The sequence below is a fragment of the Trifolium pratense genome, linkage group LG2, assembly GCF_020283565.1.
Source record: "Trifolium pratense cultivar HEN17-A07 linkage group LG2, ARS_RC_1.1, whole genome shotgun sequence".
Taxonomy (NCBI): domain Eukaryota; kingdom Viridiplantae; phylum Streptophyta; class Magnoliopsida; order Fabales; family Fabaceae; genus Trifolium; species Trifolium pratense.
Genome location: NC_060060.1, coordinates 52,928,211 through 52,949,295, shown reverse-complemented (window position 1 = coordinate 52,949,295; position 21,085 = coordinate 52,928,211). Strand labels below are relative to the sequence as shown.

Here is a 21,085-nt window from a genome sequence, read left to right as displayed (position 1 = left end):
AAGCTGCTAATCCAAGTAGACCCTATATATTACTCTCCTTTTTTATCGAATAAATTATTACTCTATTGTTAATTTATGGGTAAATTCTAATATGGACCACTTCATTAAGTGGTGACCAGTCATGAATTAACATTATAACGAATACGATGAAGGGGAAACAAAGTAAGTAGTTTCCCTTTTATATTTTGTAGTCATTTTAGTCCCTGAATGTACAACTAGTTGTCATTCTTGTCCCTGACTGAAGGAAAAAAATACAAAATAGTCTCGTCTCTACAATCCGTTAGTCACTTTAGTTCCTGACGTTTAAAATGACAGTTAACCTTACAAAAAAAAGCTGATGTGGCATTTTTTTGGGGACACATGACACGTTGACTAGACATTAGTTGGACATGTGGCATGATGATATGGAGAGGGACCAAAACGACAATACGAGAGACGAAAATGACAATATTTTTTTCTTCTTCCTTTCATCCTTCTTCATCTTCTTCACCTTTTCATCTTCATACATTCATCAATAAGACATTGAATTTTAAATCCAACTTTATTAAAAAAATCATCAATAAAAAAATTACAATATCTTCTAACAAAATTCCCAAATCTCAAAAATTTTAAAGCGATTTTGTCTTTTCTCTCATCAACCGTCATCTAAATCTCACCCAACCCAAAACACATAACAATAGATCATCATAACATTGTTCCTCTTTTCCAACTTTCATTCTTCTCTTTGATTTTTCCTCTTTTCTCAAATGAATTCACTTCACCGCTCTCAGCTACACCCAATTGTTTATGCACTTTCATCTTCCCCTAAATCCCAACCATCAATCGATTGCTCTTTACCATAACTTCTAGAAAAATTGGAACAACCAAATTGTGTCAAAAATATTTTCATTTGCCTTGTAGTCACTCTAAAAACGAAAACAAATTTACACATTGATATTGTTAACTTTTTTCAATGGGGTGTTGTTAGAACAAGCATTTTGTCTACAAAGTGGAGGTATAATGGTCGACCATTACTCAACTTATTTTGAAAATTTTAAGGTTTTAGCCATTTTGTTTGAAAATTTGGTTAAAATTTTGCAAATTTTTTATTGATGATATTTTTAAAAATTTGGGTTTAAAATTCTCGATTTTATTGATGAATGTATGAACAAGGAGTGGGAGGAAGAAGATGAAGAAATGAAAAGAAAAAAAGAAAAAAAAATATTGTCATTTTGGTCCCTCGTATTGTCATTTTCGTCCTTCGCCATATCATCATACCACTTGTCCAACTAATGCCTAGTCAACGTGCCACGTGTCCCCAAAAAATGCCACATTAGATTTTTTTGTAAAGTTAACAATCATTTTTAACGTCAAGGACTAAAGTGACTAAAAGATTGTAGAGTTAGAGACTATTTTGTATTTTTTTTTTCGGTCGGGGACCAGAATGACAGCGAGTTGCACATTGAGGGACTAAAATGACCGTTTCCCCAAAAGAATTTCATTCCTTCTTTTCACTCCACAAGCCTTCAAGCTTCCCATTCTCTAATCGTCACTGTTTCTCACAAACCCTTCACCGTCACCGTTTCTCATCGTCATCACCGTTTCTCACTGTAACCTCGTCGTCATCGTTTCTCACTGTAACCTCGTCACCGTGTCATCGTTTCTATGATCTTCTTATTCTCTAATCGTCATCATTTCTCACAAACCCTTCACAATTACCGTTTCTCATCGTCGTAACCGTTTCTCACAAACTTTTCACCGTCACCATTTCTCATCGTCGTCACCATTTCTCAGAACCCTCTAATCTTCTTTCACGAACCCTTCTAAGTTCAAACTATTTCCCGTCTAGACATTTGAATGTCTCCAAAACCCTAAATTTCTCATTAGCCCCTTTTCCCCCAAAGTGCACGAACACTGAATCTCACATCTTGTTCAATTAATCTATGAAGGTATGTCTATCTATGATTCGGTGGATAAAGTGAAAGATAAACATGATAGTGTCAATGGACCCAACACTTGGCAACAAATGTTTTAAATAAATGTTACATATTTAATTAGCAACAAACATTGTCAGTTTTTGCTAATATGGCAGTCATATCACTCATATGACCATGTTCAACAACGTCCATTTCTCTGTTGTTGTAGTGTCCCTCTCATTGTGAAAAATTGTTATGGATTTCTAACCACATTTTCCATAGGTACTTTTAACTTAACTTACCTTACCCCTCCTTATTTCTAACAGTTTCATGGCACTTGTCCATAAACATAGAGTATAAACTTTTTTGTTATAAACTTTGTTTCACAACTCTTAATGAAGGGAAACATTGTTCAAACGAAAGATGCGGAAATATTGCTCATTTGATATAAATTCATGAATAACCAAGACTGTTAGATTAAAAAAGAATTAAGGGGTAAGAATTGCTCTAAAGAACTGTTCTTAGAGTCATATCCCTCCAATTAATCCATATATGCAATAATCCACCGTGATTTGGTCAACAATAATATAAATGAAAAGATGCACTAAGATTTATTTATTTTTTAAAATTTGGTATCTGGCCCAATGACCGACTAATTCGAGAGGACAAATCTCACCGTCCATTTTGTGGGCCCTATTTAAAGTCAGAGTTTTTTTACTTTGTATGAACTAGTCCGCCGAAATTGACACCGGGAAGAATTGAATATGAGACCGTGTGAAAAACAGTCTCAAGCCAATATCACTAAACTAACCCAAAATGTGTTACTTGCACTAAGAGTATTATATACTACAATTTGGAGGTCCACCTCAGAACCATATAACTTGAAAACATTAGTGACAGCTCAATTTTTGTTATGATGAAGATAGGAAGATAGCATTTATTAGTACAATATAATTAAGAAATATGATTCGAGAATACTAAGAACCTTATGTACTCTATCTTTCAAATACTATAGTGACTTTTCTAATGTAATACAATATCATTCTCAATTGGTAGTGAGAATGGATTGAACACGTACTTGAACTCCAGGGTACATGGTTCGATTCTCACGGAAGGCAAAAACTCTACTAGTGAGAGGGGTAGAGAAGATCGTGAGGTGGCAGTGCAGGGACCACCTAAGTTGGTGGGGCCACAGGCTATTACACTCTCGATACCATGTTAGAATCAGAGATACACAAATAAGAAAAGAGAAAGACAGCTAGAGTTTCAATAGAATATCATTGCATTATCTTAACATTACAAAAAGGTTACTAGAGAATATATAATAAAATCTAATGGACTCTAAACTAACAGGTCCAATAACATAGACTAATATTTTATTATCCAACACTGCTGAGGCTAACTACCTGCGGCATCGACCTAACATATAACATAGACTAGTATGTGTTTGGTTCAGCGGTGACTAGAATTGATTTTGACAGAATTGAGTTTGGTATAATTGATTTTGGTTAAAAATGAGTTGAATGTGAATTGATTTATGTTTGGATACTATGATTGTAAAAGCAATTTTTATGAGATATGTTGTTTGGGTAATTTAGATCAAAATTGCTTTTTGAATGTGAAAATTACTAAAAAGACCTAACATATATAATATGACAATAATAATATATATAAACAATAAACCATTTTTTTCGTAAAAAAAAACAATAAACCATTTTAGTCAAAAATAAATAAATAAACCTCCAACCCAATAGTAAAAAAAGAAAGAAAAAAAAACAGTTGAACATAAAAATAAAATTAAAAAAAAAAAACCCAATTATTTAGCTCAAAACATAACAATAATAGTTGCGTAAAAAATAAACATAACCCAACAGTACAAAAAAAAAAATCAAAGATTGTGTGAAGTGTGCATGATGTTGTAACAAAATCGATTCTCTCAAAATTGAGAAGTTAGGAATTCCAGCTTCACTCAGACGCACGTTGTGGGGAAGGACGCACGGCTACGGTGAAAACGAAATTGGGAACCAAACAAGACAAACTCACGTTTGCCACATAGAAAACGCACGTTTGGTGTTTTCACTGCCAAACCAAACAGGCACTAAGCCGAAATCCTCAGGATCCAAATCAAGCACAGAATTGAGCACATTTCTCTTATTGGCAAGCTTATCTTGTTTATAAAATGAGAAACTTAATTAATTATATTAAGCTAGTTAGTGAATGAGGTATCCAACATCTTCTTAAAGTGATCAACTTAGCGTGTGTTTGGTTCTGCAGCGGAGAGAATTGATTTTGGCAGAATTGATTCTGTAAAATTGATTCTGGCCAAAATTGATTTTAAGCTGAAGTGGTTTATGTTTGGATATATTCATGAAAAAGTGAGTTGAACAAAAAATTTGAGTGTAAAAATCAATTCTAGAATCAGAAGCTACGATTTCTAGCTTCAAGTAGAATCAATTCTGGAGGCAGAATCAATTCTACTTTTGAGAAACCAAACAAGTCAGAATCAATTCTACACGTCCAGAATCAATTCTGGATGCTCCAGAATTAAAACCAAACATACACTTAATCATCATCTTTTTTTATTTGCTTGTGATCCTTTAAGAACATACTAACCTATTCTAGAACTCACCCGACTTCACCAAAAGAAAAAACATCATGTAATAATTTATGCCTATACAAAAGTAGAGTGTGTTTATCCAAATATCTACTAGGCGCTCATATCGCATTATTGATATCCATATCTTCATTTTAATCTATCAAAATTCAATTTTTTTTTCCAACTTTAAGTTCAATTCACACTGCATAGTAGATATTTGTCAAAAGAAAAATAGATATTTTTGTCATAAAATTATGAAGGCTTCTTAACTTTTTGGTTCCCCTATTTTCACATTTATTGCAATTATGATTGTATAAGTCATAATTTTTTATTGCCTTGAAAGTCATGCAAAAAAGATGAATTTTGGTCTCAAATACGATATTACATCTTTAGATTCAATGTTAGAGACAATACCACCTTTTATGACGTAGAAAATCATAATTTTTAGAGTACAAAAATGGGTTGTGACGAAAATTGCAACAAATATAAAAATATAGAGACCAAAAAAATTTGATTTTAAAATAAAGAGACCATAGGGTGACAAAAAATGCAATTAAATATTAATTATAAGACGAGAGAGAGAGACATGTTCAACAACATTGTTAATAAATTGACTATTCAAAAATTTCAGAACAAGAAACTGCATATAAAATTATGCTGATAGATGATAATATAGGCGGTGATGACCATAGGGTTTATTTAATTAACTACTATCTAATGGATTTCATAGCAACCTATCATTTTTATTTACTTGAGGGCTAATTTGTTAATCATTTTCATTTACTTAAGTTTCAATTGACAGTTTATTCCAAATTTTTACCATGACCATAAGATCTAATTGTCAATCACAAATAGTTCAGACTCAGCAAGCAGAAAAAAAGAAGCAAGAAGACCGATGATATACGTGGTTCATCACAAGTGGTGTGACCACGGGCAAATGAAGTGTTGTTTTCCACTATTATATGTTATACAATGTACATTGAAGTCTCATAAAAACAACTCCATCCTCTATATCTACACATTGCCTCAGAGGTACTTATATTCCAGTATGCTTTGGTATTAAAGAACAACATTTGCTTTTGCGGCTACTGTGGAGTAGATGTATGTATTCAACCAGAAAAAAATAACTTGGTTTTCCAAACTGTTTCAAATATTGCTGCTTATCGAATGCGATTCATATGTGAAAATGGCTCTGCTCTCGCTTTTGGTGCAGCTTTGGTGACTACTTCTGGAGTGCCAAAAGCATTCCAAAACCTCAATGTTTCGTCTGCGGCTGCTGTTGCCACTGTGCAACCATCCGGGCTCTGCGCCATATAAAGAACTCTTGAAGTGTGACCATTGAGCTCTCCCATCTTCACCATTGAAGGATATTTCCAAAGTGTTAGTTGATTCTGTGTAAATCCATGAGAGCTGAGCAACTCCCTCTCATTCTTGTTCCACAACAGGGAACATACCTGAGACCCAGTGTCAACTGAGTTCAAGCATGCACCTGTGTGTGTATTCCAAAACTTGATGCTTTGATCGCCACTACCTCCACCAGTAGCTAGCAAATTCCTTTGGAAAGGACACCAAGCAAGTGACCTTACTGCAGATGTATGATCCTCAAGCCTGTGGAGCCACTGTGTTGGGGAACTAGAAGATGCTGTACCTCTATCCCAGATATAAAGTAGATTATCATTCCCACCACTGGCTAATTGTTGACCTGAAGCAGACCATTTCAACCCACAAACTTCTTGCTCATGCCCTCTGTATGTTTCAACAATGGGTGATCTAATTCTTACATCATTATTGATGATTCTACCATCCATCCCTCCAGTTGTTAGTATGCGATTGTTCCATGCCAAAGACCCCACACGCTGCCTATGCCCACCTCTTAAAGTTCTCAACTGTAGAAACATATCAAGAATAACAAACGACATTAGTAAACTAGTAAACAATATAGTTCATATTGTTGAATTTTTTTAAGGATAACTAGACAAGCATAAAAATACCTGCTTATCTGAAGCCGTATCCCACAGATGAACTTCAGAGTTGTTCAAACCAACAGCAATATGACGCCCATCAGGAGCCCAGCTTACGGATGTGATCGGGCCATTTTCTTCATCCACGGTAACGAGTTCTGAAGTGGAACCGTTTGATGCATCCCACAAATACACTGTGTTTCCAAGTGCTATTGCAAGAACATTGGCACTTCCCCAATCCAATAAATTGAGGTAATAATCATCCACAAGGCCAGGAGCATCCAATGTCCTCTCAGAAGTCTGAAAACCCAACAAATCAATTAGCACAAAATTGCATTATATTGTGGTTTCACACCAAACAAACAACTAAGAATTATGAAAACAATTCAGATCTAATTGAACTTCAAAAAAATTCAAAAATTTCAAATCAAATTGGAGTATATTCATGCAATCAAAGAACTAAAATGAATAACTATAACTAATAATGATATAATATGTAATGCACCTGAGGAATAATTCGCCTGGGCTTGGCGGTTCTGTCTTGTTGATGAGTTGATAAAGTAATCTCATGAGGGATCAAATCAACTGGCGTAGGCGGCTTGTTCTTGAAAGCTAGAATCCTGGTCCGGTTCATGTTTAAAGCTTCTGCAAGTAGCTTCCTGTAAGCCTCTCTGGAAGGGGAGCACACAACTGGGTTTTCCTTACCTTTAGCTCCTTCTGTCAGCATGTAGTGAGCAAAATCGAAGTCCATTGCCGATCTATTCGGTATGAATCTGTCCAACTGGTGACAAAACAATCAAACAATAAAGGAATAATCAAATACTTGATTTTTATAAACAAGTTCAGAAAGTAAAGATCTTGTTTATGTGTATCATTTCAAATTCCATTAACAATCTACGAAAAATGTTTTAAAAGTATTCCCAGTTTCTTAATACTTATGTATCCAATTACTGACAAAACCCCCCAATTTGTTTATTAAAATCTGGATTTACAAACCCTAATCGTGAAAGATCTGCACAATTAGATTAGGTTATTTACTTATCCAATTACTGACAAAAGCCCTAAATTTATTTTAGAATTAAAGCCTGAATTTCACATTAAAACCCTAATTATTCCCAGTTTCTTCTATGTATCCAATTACTGACAAAACTCCCCAATTTGTTTATTAAAATCTGGATTTACAAACCCTAATCGTGAAAGATCTGCACAATTAAATTAGATTATTTACTTATCCAATTACTGAGAAAAGCCCTAATTTTATTTTAGAATTAAAGCCAGAATTTCACATTAAAACCCTAATTATGAAAGATTTGAAAAACGGAAAAAAAGTTCTTACATTCTCTCTGGAAGTCTTTCTCCGAAGAGGATAGCGTGATTCAATTTTGACGGCGGGAGAACTCAAAGATCCTGAATCCATTGTTAGATGAAAAAGAAACAAACAATATACAAAATAACAAATGAAAATGAAACAAGAAAGAAATTGAAATAAAGAATATAAGAAAACGAAACCCTGCAAAAGAAATGAATTAGACAAAATAAAAATCAAACTGAATCGGTTATTGCGAGTTGCAACTAGATAGCTTGAGAGAGAGAGATAGAGAAAGAGAGAGAAGAGAGAGAGAGAGAGAGAGAGAGATTAGAATGATGTTAGAAATATGCGCGAGAGAAATATGCGCGAGAGAGAGATTATATATATATATATATATATAGCATAGAGGAATTGGAGAATTAGGGTTGCAACGGCTATTTCTATTAGATGGGCGTATTAAGAAAACTCTTACCAAAGATTTCACCAGCAAAGCAACGGTAAGTCGAGTCAACAATTATATTATTTCTGTATTTATATTTAGTCAAAAAAAAAAGTTTTATATTATTTCTGTACGTTTTAGTTATACCAATAAAAATGTTAAGGGTCCGTTTGTTACATATTAAAAAAAAATAGTGATTTTGATGTAAAATAATTTAGAGATTAGTTTTTAGAAATTTTTAGAAAAGTTGAATTTACTTTGTGTTTGTTTATTATAATAAAAATTACTTTTTTTAAATAAAATAATCTTTAGTTTGTTTGGATACAACTTATAAAAGTGATTTTTTTAATTACAAATAACTTTCTTATTTTAACATTTTTTTTCTCTCTCCTCTAAAAAAAATCTATTATTTTATAAACTACTCTTAGAGGCCGTTTGTTAAAGCTTATTTTAGAAAAAAAATCACCTTTTTTATAAAAATAATCACTTTTAATTGTTTTAGATCAATTTTTCTAAAAATTTCTAAAATCTAATCTCTAAATTATTTTAGATCAAAATCACTATTTTTTTTTAATTCGAAACAAACGCACCTTTAGTAGCTTCTCATTTTTAACTGTTTTCTGATTATTTTTAGCTTCTGATTATTTTTAAAATCTATAACAAACAGATGCAAAACAATTAAAAGTGATTATTTTTATAAAAAAAGTAATTTTTTTTCTAAAATAAGCTATAACAAACTGGTCTAAATCAATTATGTCGGACTTTATAATTGAGGTTTGAATTTCAATTTTCATATTTGTGTGCGAGTTTATAATGACTTTGTCATTTCGTCTATCTACTAAAAGAAAAACTATATTAATTTTTTTTTTACAACAAAATTATATTAATTTATGATCCTTAAGAATTTTATTTAGTTAATTTCTTATGCATAAGTTGTTTGCATACTCTAAAAAATAAGCTAATCCAAATGTGCCCTTAGTATATTACTCTCTTTTTTTAGCGAATAAATTATTACTTTGTTGTTAATTTAGGGAATATATTGAATTAGGATTTTGAAAAACTATTTTGGTAAAAAATTCTTAAAGATTTTGAAAGATAATATGGACTTTGTGATATTCTTAAAAATTGCTTTAAAAAGACTTTTTTACAAAAATAATTGTTAATACAGGATTTCAACAAAGTTATTCCACAAATTTGTAAGATTTCAAGAGTTCAATGAATTTTTTATAGAAAAAAATGATAAGAGTAAATTCAAAAAATGATAAATAAATTATAAAACATTTCGGCATAACTTTGAATTATTAGGGTCTCTATTCGAAAATCGGAGGATTAGTACAAAATAAAAAAATAAAAGAAATGTAAATTTTAAATAGTAGTAGTGATAATAATAATAATAATAATAATAATAATTACCTTTAAAAATAAATAAATAAATAATAGTAATAATTAGTCAAAAAAATTAATTGAGAAAAAGAGGAGGAATGTTAAAAAAAATTAATTTTGAAAAGGAGTAGTAATGTTATTTGAAGAAAATGAGCATATATATGTGCTTGTAAAAAAATAAAAAGGAAATGAAACATATACCAGTTCTCTCAAACTTGTATTCTTTTTCTTCACATCCATAGACAAAAAGAAAAAGAATTGGAAGTGAGAGAGAACGTGGTGAACCCCAGAAGCGAAGCAACACATGTGCTTTATTGATAAATATTTTGTTTCCTTTTTATTTTTTTCTATCTTTTACACTAATGTCGATGTGTCAACCTAAGAAATCTTCTCTTTTTTCGAAGTTTTAGTTGATGCTTATGTGTGTTTTTTTTTTTACGAATGGTGCTTATGTGTTTTCTGTCATTTTATATTTATATAGATTGTGATGATGCGTGATATTTAGACAAATATTCCATATACTACGGGTGTATTTGGTAACACAAATAAGCTAGCTTATAACTTATTATATGAGCTTATAAGTTTGTTTCAAAAAATTAGAACTGTTTGGTAACAAGGTTTTTTTACTAGCTTATAGCTTTTTTCCGGATGCTATTTCAAGTAGTGTTTGAGCTTATAGCTTATAGCTTCTTGCACTTTATTCCATTTTTACCCTTTAATTTAATAACTACCCACTCTAAAAAAAAATTACCCACCATCAATTATGTCATTCTATATTTTTTATTATTATTATTATTATTATTATTATTATTATTATTATTATTTTCTCTCTTGTAACAAAAAAAAAATATTTATTAATCACTTTAAAAGCTAATTTTACCAAACACTTTAATTTCAATTAGATAGTTTTTCCGCTATCAGCTATAAGCTAGCTTTTCAACTATCAGCTAGCTTATAGGTTATTTTTACCAAACAGACCCTACATGTTTTTAAGTAAGAAAATGAAGATACGAAGATATTAATGAACATATTCATAAAAATTATGAATTTTATTTATTTAATTTTAATAAAAACACATTTTTAAAAATAAGAGAAAATAACCCTGGAGATCCCAACCGGATCATCCCACTTAGGCACTGTTTGGTAGGAGAGAAAAAGAGAAGAGGGGAATAAAAACACGAAAATCAATGCATGTACTTGGACTAAAAACATGAAAACAAATAAAATTGGTTTCCTTGTTTTTATTTCTCTCTTCTCTTTTTCTCTCCTACCAAACACACCATAATGGTTTGCCACCGAGCTACTTGGGCTCTGTTTGGTAAAAAATAGCGGATAACTGATAATAAGCTAGCTTATAGTGGATAACTTATAAGCTAGCTTTCAGCTTATAAGAAATAAGATAGCTGATTAAATTTGTGGTGTTCGGTAAAATTAGCAGTTGAACTAGCTTATAAAAATGAAATGACATAAAAAAAATATGTTTAATTAATATTTAATTTTTTCAAGTAATATGATAGAGGTAAAATTGGAAGAAAATATGATAAACTATAAGCTCATAATCTATTTAAAATAGCATTTGAAAAATGGAAAATTCTATGGTACATTCCTTAGTTGGAATGTATCAAAACATTCCTAATCTGACCAATCAGAATACAGTGTTGACTAGCTTTGAATTATATGGTACAAACAACATATATGGTACTTACCATGTATCCTTACATCTATTAATATTTCAACTAAGTCCCTAACATATTAAAAGTTACAAAATTATCCCAATATTTAATTCATTTTTAATTAAAATAAAATTACAACTGGAATTAAATCAAAAAACAACAACTTCACAAAATCATGGTTCTTTTCTTTTTTTTAAGCAAACATCGTGATTTTCAATTTCTGAACTTCTGTTCATCATGTTCATCACCAACAAAAAAAGTTCAAATGACTTCTTCCACTCATATTACAAAAAAAAAAAAAAAAAAAAACTTGTCTTCTACCATCATAATCATTGATATGGGTTTACAAATAAATCAAAAGAATATTTCTTCATCCTCATCCTAATTGATTGGATCTGATTTATTAAAGGAAAAGTTCATGGTGTAGATCTAATAATCCAACTGGTTGTAAAAAAAACGTAAAAGAAAGTTACACAAAATAGATTTGAGTTTATTATAACATAACAGATCTGGATTTAAAGTTGCAAAATAAGAACGAACATATCACTGCATCAACAAATCAAATGCAACAACTTTGTTAATGTTTGGGTAACTTCTGAGTTGTTTTCAAGTTTTTGAAAAATATGATTTTAGGTTTTTTATTTTAGACCATTTGAATTAAAATTAAAATCATAAATATATTGTAAATGATTTTTGTGATGCTTATGGGTAATTAATTGTTATTTTTGACGTTTAAATGAACATGAAATCGTCGGGTTAAATATTGGATTCGCGGGTCCGATACTGGGTCAGAGTGACCCGGCTGGAGGTTGTAGATGATGATAAATATTTCTATCAATACTAGTTGTATATATAACACATATCGCAAATAATATGAATATATATCATGCGGCCGAGTGGTTCACAACCTTGCCAATTGCACACCATTGCAGGGTTCGATTCCCTGTTGCAATATTTTTTGAATTAATTTTTTTTAACTAGCCTTCAAATTACAGAAAAAGAAAAAAATCGTAACAAGGGCTTTGAAACCATGACCATTAGAAATTGGGCAAATAACACAAACACTTAGCTATGATCACTTTTTTTTAATTTAGAACATATATATATCTCTTTATATGTGGTGTTATCATTTTAATAATGTATAATTATATGAATTAAAGTTTTTTTTGAAGGAATTATATGAATTAAAGTTAATTGTTGTTAATATTTATGCAATTTAATTATCTATCTACATCTAATATAATAAAATCAATTACTATCAAATTTACTAATTTATCTTTAGTAGTTTTAACCACGTTTAAAGTTTTATATTGTAATTTTACTAAAACAATATTTTAAAAAAAAAATATAGAAAGAATATAAGATCAATACAACAAAAAAATGATATGCTTAAAAATGAGAATAAAATAGATTATAAATAAGAACAAAATAGAACAATCTATATGCGTAAAGATTTTATTTTTTAAAAAAATAAAAAATAAATATAGAAAAATATAGATATATACAATAAAATTGATTACTACCACCTGACAAAAAAAAAATTGATTACTACCAAATTTATTAATTTGTCCATATCAGTTTTAATATATTCCAAATTTTTAATCATTCATCACAATTTTACAAAAATAAAAAAAAAACTACAACACAAATGTAGAAAGAATAAAATAAATACAACAAAAAGATTATATATTAATCTATGCATAAAAATATGAACAAAACAGAAATAATAAAAAAAATTATATAAAGTTTAGTTAATAAAATTTTTTATAGAAAGAATAAGATGAATACAACAATTTTTTTTTACTTGAGATTATACTTTGATTTAACTTAAATGATTAAAGAGTAGCCGCAACAATTTTAATTAAATAAAATTATTCTGAAGCACTATTAATTGTGGTTTTCGATCGAGAGTTATCTACTTCTAATATATTAAAATTAATTACTATCAAATTTATTAATTTTTTTTTTTAGTTTTAATCACGTTCCAAGTTGTATATCCTTAATTGTAATTTCACAAAAAAAATATTAAAAAAATAAAAAATATAAGATAAATACAATAAAAAATAGGATATGCTTAAAAATTAGAATAAAACATAGGAACAAAATAGAAAAACCTATTAACTATAGTCTTTGACTGAAGATTGTATTCAGGTTCAACTGAAGCACTATTAACCATAGTCTTTGACTGAGGGTAATACTTGGTTGAAGTTAATGACTTATGAATCATATAAAAAAAATTAAAAATAAAGTATAATTTGAGTTAGATTATACTCCAATTCGATTGAAACACTATTAACTACAGTCTTTGATTGAAGATTATATTTTGGTTCAATTGAAGTAGTGTTAACCCTAGTTTTTGACTCGGGGTAATACTCTGGCTGAAGTTAAAAAATAAAGTATAATTTGATTTTAGATTATACTTCAATTCCGTTGAAACACTATTAATCCTAGTATTTGATTAAAGACTATACTCTGTTTCAACTGAAGTACTATTAATCATAGTCTTTGATTGAGTGTTTTACACCGGTTGAAGTTAATAACTTAAAATTTTTAAACATAAAGTATAATTAAGCTTAAGATTATACTCCAGTTCAATTGAAACACTATTAACCCTAATATTTGTCTAAATATTATTATCAGGTTCAACTGAAGTACTATTAAGCCTAGGAGTTATACTCCACTTAAAGTTAAGGACTTAAATTATAAAAATTAAGTAAAACTTATAAACCTTAAAAATTAAGTATAGTTTGACCTAAGATTATACTCACGTTTAACTGAAACACTATTAACCTTAGTCTTTTAACTTTTAATTTTTTTTAAAATATCAAATTTACATTTTAATTATTTAAATTTAAACTTTTACTCTATTTATATAATTTGTAAGTCATTAACTTCAACTGAAATATAACCCTTAGGGTTAATAGTGTTTGAGTTCAACCGGTGTATATTCTTAAGTCTGACATATAATTCAGAATAATTAAATTGCATAAACAATAAGCAAATAATTTTAATCCATATAATAAGTATTATTACAGCCAGATAAACTGAAATATATAATAAGGCAATGTAACAAATAGTAAGAAATTGTCATAGCCCAGTGGTTAAGTTACCCTTTATGTGCTACACTACAGCCTACAAGTATTGTGTTCGAAACTTGGCAATGTGCTTTTAATTTTTTTTTTGCATTTTCAATTCTGTTTTTATAAAATATAATCGACAAAAACTTGCTGCAAATGGGATTCGAACCCACAACATTATAGGTAAAGATATAACCATCAACCGCTACGACCGATTAACGAATTGTAATTACTTGTGCGTTATAAAATGTTTATGCAATTTAATTATCCATCTACATCTAATATAATAAAATCAATTACTACCAACTTTACTAATTTATTCTTAATAATTTTAACTACGTTTCAAGTTTTATATTGTAATTTTACTAAAAAAAAATATATAAAGAATATAAGATCAATACAACAAAAACACTATTAACCCTAGTTATTGAGTAAAGCTAATACTCTGGTTGAAGTTAATGACTTTAAAATTACATAAATAAAGTAAAATTTAAAAATAAAGTATAATTTGACTTAAGATTATACGTCGGTATATTTGAAGCACTATTAATCCTAATGTTTGATTGAAGATTATAATGCGGTTCAATTGAAGCACTATTAACCTTAGTCTTTGATTGCGTGTTTTACTCCGTGTGAAGCTAATACCATAAAAATTATAAAAATAAATTAAAATTTAAAAATAAAGCATAATTTGACTGAAGATCGTACTTCTGTTCTACTGAAGCACTATTAACCCTAGTTTTTGACTAGAAGTAATACCTGGTTGAAGTTAATGACTTTAAATTTACATAAATAAAGTAAAATTTAAAAATAAAGTATAATTTGACTTAAGATTATACGTTGGTACATTTGAAGCACTATTAATCCTAATGTTTGATCGAAGATTATATTGCGGTTCAATTGAAGCACTATTAACCCTAGTCTTTGATTGCGTGTTTTACTCCGTGTGAAGCTAATAACATAAAAATTATAAAAATAAATTAAAATTTAAAAATAAAGCATAATTTGACTGAAGATCGTACTTCTGTTCTACTGAAGCACTATTAACCCTAGTTTTTGACTAGAAGTAATACCTGGTTGAAGTTAATGACTTTAAATTTACATAAATAAAGTAAAATTTAAAAATAAAGTATAATTTGATTTAAGATTATACGTTGGTACATTTGAAGCACTATTAATCCTAATGTTTGATCGAAGATTATATTGCGGTTCAATTGAAGCACTATTAACCCTAGTCTTTGATTGCGTGTTTTACTCCGTGTGAAGCTAATAACATAAAAATTATAAAAATAAGTTAAAATTTAAAAATAAAGCATAATTTGACTTAAGATTATACTCTGTTTCAACTGAAACACTATTAACCTTATTATTTAACTGAAGATTGTACTCCGGTTCAACTAAAGCACTATTAACCCCAGTCTTTAATTAAGTGTTTTACTCTGGTGGAAGTTAATGACTTAAAAATTATAATAATAACTGAAAATTTTAAAATAAAGTATAATTTTTTTGAAAACTAAAAATAAAGTATAATTAGGCTTAAGATTATACTCCAATTCAAATGAAGCACCGTTAACTATAGTATTTATCTGAAAGATTATACTCAAGTTCAAATGAAGTACTATTAACCCTAACGGGTTATACTCAAGTTCAAGTTAAAGGTAATGACTTAAAAATTATAAAAACTAATCAAATAATTTTAATTCATATAATACAAATTATTACATCAACCAAAAAAAAAAAATTACAGCATGATAAACCGAAATATATAATTAGGGAGTGCAAAATCCTGTGTATGTGGCTTTTATTTTTTTAGTTTTTCTGTATTTTCAAGGCTGTTTATATGAAATTCAGTATTTTTCACAAAAAGTTGGAGAAAATGGAATTCGAACCCATGACGTGATAACAATAGAATAAAGTCTCAACCACTACGACACATTAGCAAGTTGTGATTATTTGTGCGTTATATGATATTTATAAAACCAGTGTTGATAAAAATATATTAAACCGACCTTCATCTTCAACCTTCAGCCGGGTAGATGCGACCCGGTTTCATACCCGCGATTTTTATTATAAAACCCGACGGTTTCTGGTCATTTAAACGTCGATAATAACGATTACTTACCCAGAAACATCACAAAAACGATTTGGAATATATTTATGATTTTAATTTTGATTTAAATGATCTAAAACAAAATACCTAAACTTAAAATTTTTAGAAACTTCAAAACGAGATCTTGCTACCGCCGCATATTTCACCAATAATACTACTCGATTTAGATGAATCAAATCCATTAATACTACTCGATTTTATTACTCTGTTTCAAAATCTTATGAGTTTGATAAAATTTTCTGGAAACAATGAATTCTGAGATTGAAATTTTGAGTTTGAAATCTTATGGGTTTAAGATTTTCTGGTATTATACAGCAAAATTGAATAGAAATAAATGATATATAGCAAAGTTGGGTGTTGAGGTTTGATTTATTTAAGATTTTGCTTGGTGTTAAGGTGCTAGTTTATGTAATTGTCTTAGATTTTTTGTTACCTGCTTGTGTTTCTCCTGTGTATAATGTATCGCTGCTTCTAAAAGAAAACAATTACAATATATACTTAATATTAACTTAATGAAGGACTGATGTGCAATAAATTAAAGTTTCATAGGGTTCACCATGGACTTGCGCTGATGTGGTATAAGTTGATATTCTATTGGTCAATTAAATGGACTGCACCAAAACATTCCAAAACAGGAATGCACCATAGGAACTCCCTTGAAAAATAAGCTATAAGCTAGTAAAATAAACTATAACCTCTTTTCTAAAATTTTTTACCGTACAGAGCTTATGACATATAAGCTATAAGCTTCCTTCAAGAAAAAAATATAAGCTCTCCGTCTCAACCACCCGCCCTCCGTCTCAACCACCGGCCCTCCGTATTGGTTCGAAAATTTCTCACTCTCCCTTCCCCTTAAATTGTTTCTTGTCTTAATCTACTAATAAAATAAAAATGGATTCAATGAATGATATTAACATGATTATGTTATATTCAGATTTGTCAAATTAGTTGGAATGGTGGGCGGAGGTATAATCAAGCTGAAGACATGGCAGCAGGCGGCGGTGGCATTGGGTTCGGCAGTTGGAGCACTTTTGGATCCACGGAGAGCTGATTTGATAGCTGCTCTTGGTGAAACAACTGGAAAACCTGCGTTTGAAAGAGTTCTTCAAAGGATGAAATCTTCCCCTGAAGGAAGGGTCAGTAATCATTTTCTACTTCCTTTTTTTGTTAGTTATTTTCATGTTTTTTTATTCTTCAATTCACATGTTTGTTTGCATTGTTCTATGTGTTAAGAGTCCGACATTAGATAAGATATGAGTTTGTTAGTGGGAGACATCCCTCGCCTTAGAAGTTGGTTTTATAGGGTTGAATTAAGTTCAACATTTTAAGATGGTATCAGAGTATAGACAAAAATTGTTGGATTACTGATAACTGCCGCTATCAGGCCATTTGGGTCCTTAGGTTTGAGACAGTTTGTTAAGAGTTCTAGATTTGATGGTATATGATTTGAAAACGTGTTTATAACAGGAGGCATTTCTTGTCTTACAAGCTGATTTTGTAGGGTTTAGTCCTAATTTTAAGACATCCTTTTGTGAAACTAGCTTCTTGTTTTTGCCGATGTTAAATGTTGAGTGCCCTTTGATGAAACGTGATTTGAAAACATTAGTTTTAAGACATCCTTTTGTGAAGCTAGCTTATTGTTTTTGCCGATCTTAAATGTTGAGTGCCCTTTGATGATTTATTATCAACAATGGTTTATGTTTTTGGGGTATGTAAAAGTATAGAGTTGCAAATAGTAACCCACTATTGTTCTGGTGAAGGGAGGAGTGTGACCCGGTGAACCAACTCTTGTTCGCAAGTAACAATGTTTTGTAATTATGAATGGGAAAAGACAACTCAGGAGACAATACCCACATGTCACATGTTAAACGAATTTTGTATAGACTTTTGGTTTCTTTTGGAATATTATGTTAAGTAGCTAGTTTTTCGAATTTTGGAATTCTAGACTGCGTGCAAGGATATCACATTGCATAATTTCTTCAATAGATGAATATCTGTTTGATCGAGATTAGGACTGCAGTTTGATATGAATATTGCTTGCTGTTGTTGTGTCACAGCCTCATTTTAGATTCTTCTCTTTCTTTTATTTCTTGTTAGGATCATTTTAGAACTATGCTGAATTGATATTGAGTGACTGTTGTTTTAACTTTTTATGGAGCTCAAGAAGTGTCTTCCGACTATAAACATCTTCTATTTCTTATCTATGTACTCCCTCCGTCCCAAAATATAAGCAAAAGTGAGTCAAACAAACTTGATGTATTTTGTTCAAAATTTGGACGAAATATATTCACTTTTGTTGACTCACTTTTGCTTATATTTTGGGACGGAGGGATGCACACCTTGATTTTATGCCAACCAATGTGCAGTTAATGCACTTTTGACAAATTTAAATTTTTGCATTAATTAAAGGCCTCTTCAGATTAAAGGGTTTATAAATAATAGTTGTCGCTAAACATGATTCTCATTGGTATCTCTGAAATAAATTTGCATTCTCTGTTAAACAGCCAATACCAATGCATTTTCTTTCATAATCTTGTTTAATTATATAGGCTGTACTGTTGGAGCGCCCTCGCGTTGTATCTGCAAATGTAGGACATGCTTGGGACCTGCCAGAAAATACATTCGGTGCTGCCTATGCTAAATTTATGGGATCCAGGAACTTTTCCCCAGATGATCGACCTCCTGTGCGGTTCATGGATACTGATGAACTAGCCTATGTTGCTATGCGAGCTCGTGAAGTCCATGACTTCTGGCATACTCTTTTTGGCCTTCCTACTAACTTGATTGGGGAGTCAGCTCTGAAGGTAATCGAGTTTGAACAGATGTATCTTCCTATGTGCCTGTTGTCTGTTGTAGGGGGCACTGCAAGATTCAGCGAAAAACAGAGAAAATTGTTTTATCAGCACTACTTCCCCTGGGCTGTTCGCGCTGGCACACAGTGCACTGATCTCATGTGTGTATATTATGAGCAGCATTTTCATGAAGATTTGGAAGATGTTCGCAGAAAACTGGGAATTGTTCCTGTTCCTGCTGTTCCTTAACGGAATGCTTTCAGAGCTGATGAGTTGTATTTATTTTTCTGGTTTAGCTAGTGGTAGAGTAGTATTACAATAGAAATTTGGAATACTAGTATTTTGTTTTAAGGTTTACAATTTTGATTTTGAAATAGAAAGAAAGTTTATGGTGCTGATCAATAGCTATAACTCTGCTCCATCTGGTTTTTACCAAAGCTCTGCAGAACAACATTTGCCATTAATATTTCTTTTTGTAACACGGTTTCAATCAATAGATGCATACTCCAGTCTGTTAATGGCAGAGTAGAGAATTTTCTATCTATTATTATATTATATTATTTGGGACCTTTTGATCAAAGGAATTTGTACACTTGGCAATCACTTCTCTTATGCTTTTCACAATAAGCAATTTGATCACTTTCATAATTTCCATAATTGTCCATTTGACTTTGGTTTTAGCAAATTCATATCAGACTTTATTTTCTCAGTCTTAGGGTCAATTAATTTTAATTCTTTTAAATTTTTATATTATTATTATTGTTTCAATTTTAATTATTTTTAAAGCCAGTTATATATTTATTTCGTACACAACAATTTTTTTTTTTTAAAAAAAGTTTTTATTTTTTAAACAACTAAAATTATTATAATCCACATATATAAATTACAATGATTAAAAGTTAAATATAGTAAGTTCCTAATCCTATAGTGTCACGTAGAAAAATATAAGTGCCGGTTATAATTTTATATATAGTAACCTTAAAAAAAAAGGTCTCTTTTTTATTTTTTTTATTTTTTATTTTGTATTAAAAAAAGAAGAAGGTCTCTTTATTTCTTATATATTAGAATGAAATATACCTTATTTAATAACATGTTTTTAAAAATAAAAACGGAATTAATATATTTGTCTTTAATGAGTACTTGTGGCCAAACGGGCACGTTCCGTGCTCGTTTGTGTGCTCCATATTTTTTATTCTGCTAAGGTGTATATATTTGACTATTATGTTGGAAAAAAATCATTTGAAAAATACACACATTGTAATAGAAATAAGACAAAAAAAAAATCAGCACCATAAGTAATACAAAAAACTTAAAAAACAAACATGTTAGCAATAGAAACCAAAGAAGAAGCTATTAAACCACTTGAAAAATATAAACATTGTAGCATAAATTGAAAGAGAAAAGAAAACAAAAATTCTATTCTTTTTCCCAAATACTCCAATAGAAAGTCATTGCTCCACGTATATGTTTGTTGATCCCATGATCATACATTAATTTGTGAAGACAAACATTCACATTATCCATACTTGAATGAAACTTTGGATAGAAAATTGCATCATACAAAAATAAACGTTCACATTTATCCTTTTTTTTTGTCATCGACAATGCTGCTTAACATGAAGGTTGAACATAAATTCAATCAAGAGTTAACAAAACATCACTAAAATGTAAGGACTTGATATTCTTATATACAACTTTAATCATGAGGTAATTCAAGAGATGAATAATCTTATATTTTTCATCCAACCATGACATAAAGGAATGATTTAACACGCCATAAAGACAAAAAATTACAAATAATATACTACTAAGAAAATGCACTTGTTTGACCCTATAAAAAAAATGCACAT

The 21,085-nt window shown here is 30.0% G+C and overlaps 2 protein-coding genes across 3 annotated transcripts; one reads left to right on the top strand and one right to left on the bottom strand.

Annotated features, from left to right (window-relative positions):
- Window positions 1–5,270: 5,270 nt before the first annotated feature.
- On the bottom strand, window positions 5,271–8,116 carry LOC123911325 (cell division cycle 20.2, cofactor of APC complex-like). The gene is made up of 4 exons (XM_045962728.1): window positions 7,789–8,116; window positions 6,958–7,233; window positions 6,483–6,752; window positions 5,271–6,377 (listed from the first exon to the last, which is right to left on the bottom strand). The coding sequence occupies exons 1-4, from the start codon at window positions 7,867–7,869 to the stop codon at window positions 5,652–5,654; spliced, it is 1,353 nt and encodes a 450-aa protein (XP_045818684.1). The 5' UTR covers window positions 7,870–8,116; the 3' UTR covers window positions 5,271–5,651.
- A 9,071-nt stretch (window positions 8,117–17,187) lies between these two features.
- On the top strand, window positions 17,188–19,646 carry LOC123908571 (ubiquinone biosynthesis protein COQ4 homolog, mitochondrial-like). 2 transcript variants are annotated; one of them, XM_045959243.1, is made up of 3 exons: window positions 17,188–17,266; window positions 17,378–17,579; window positions 18,993–19,646. In XM_045959243.1, exons 2-3 carry the CDS (start codon window positions 17,397–17,399, stop codon window positions 19,482–19,484), a joined length of 675 nt encoding a protein of 224 aa, XP_045815199.1. In that variant the 5' UTR covers window positions 17,188–17,266; window positions 17,378–17,396; the 3' UTR covers window positions 19,485–19,646. The 2 variants fall into 2 exon arrangements, with proteins under 2 accessions (XP_045815199.1, XP_045815198.1); XM_045959242.1 differs by lacking the exon at window positions 17,188–17,266 and having other exon boundaries at window positions 17,283–17,579.
- Window positions 19,647–21,085: the final 1,439 nt, after the last annotated feature.

Coding starts and splice junctions, on each gene's coding strand:
- LOC123911325 (XM_045962728.1), bottom strand. CDS start 7,869: ATGGATTCAGGATCTTTGAGTTCTCCCGCCGTCAAAATTGAATCACGC. Junction 6,753..6,957: donor CCAGGCGAATTATTCCTCAG/GTGCATTACATA, acceptor TTGGGTTTTCAG/ACTTCTGAGAGGACATTGGA. Junction 6,378..6,482: donor ATACGGCTTCAGATAAGCAG/GTATTTTTATGC, acceptor ATGTTTCTACAG/TTGAGAACTTTAAGAGGTGG.
- LOC123908571 (XM_045959243.1), top strand. CDS start 17,397: ATGGTGGGCGGAGGTATAATCAAGCTGAAGACATGGCAGCAGGCGGCG. Junction 17,580..18,992: donor AATCTTCCCCTGAAGGAAGG/GTCAGTAATCAT, acceptor TTAATTATATAG/GCTGTACTGTTGGAGCGCCC.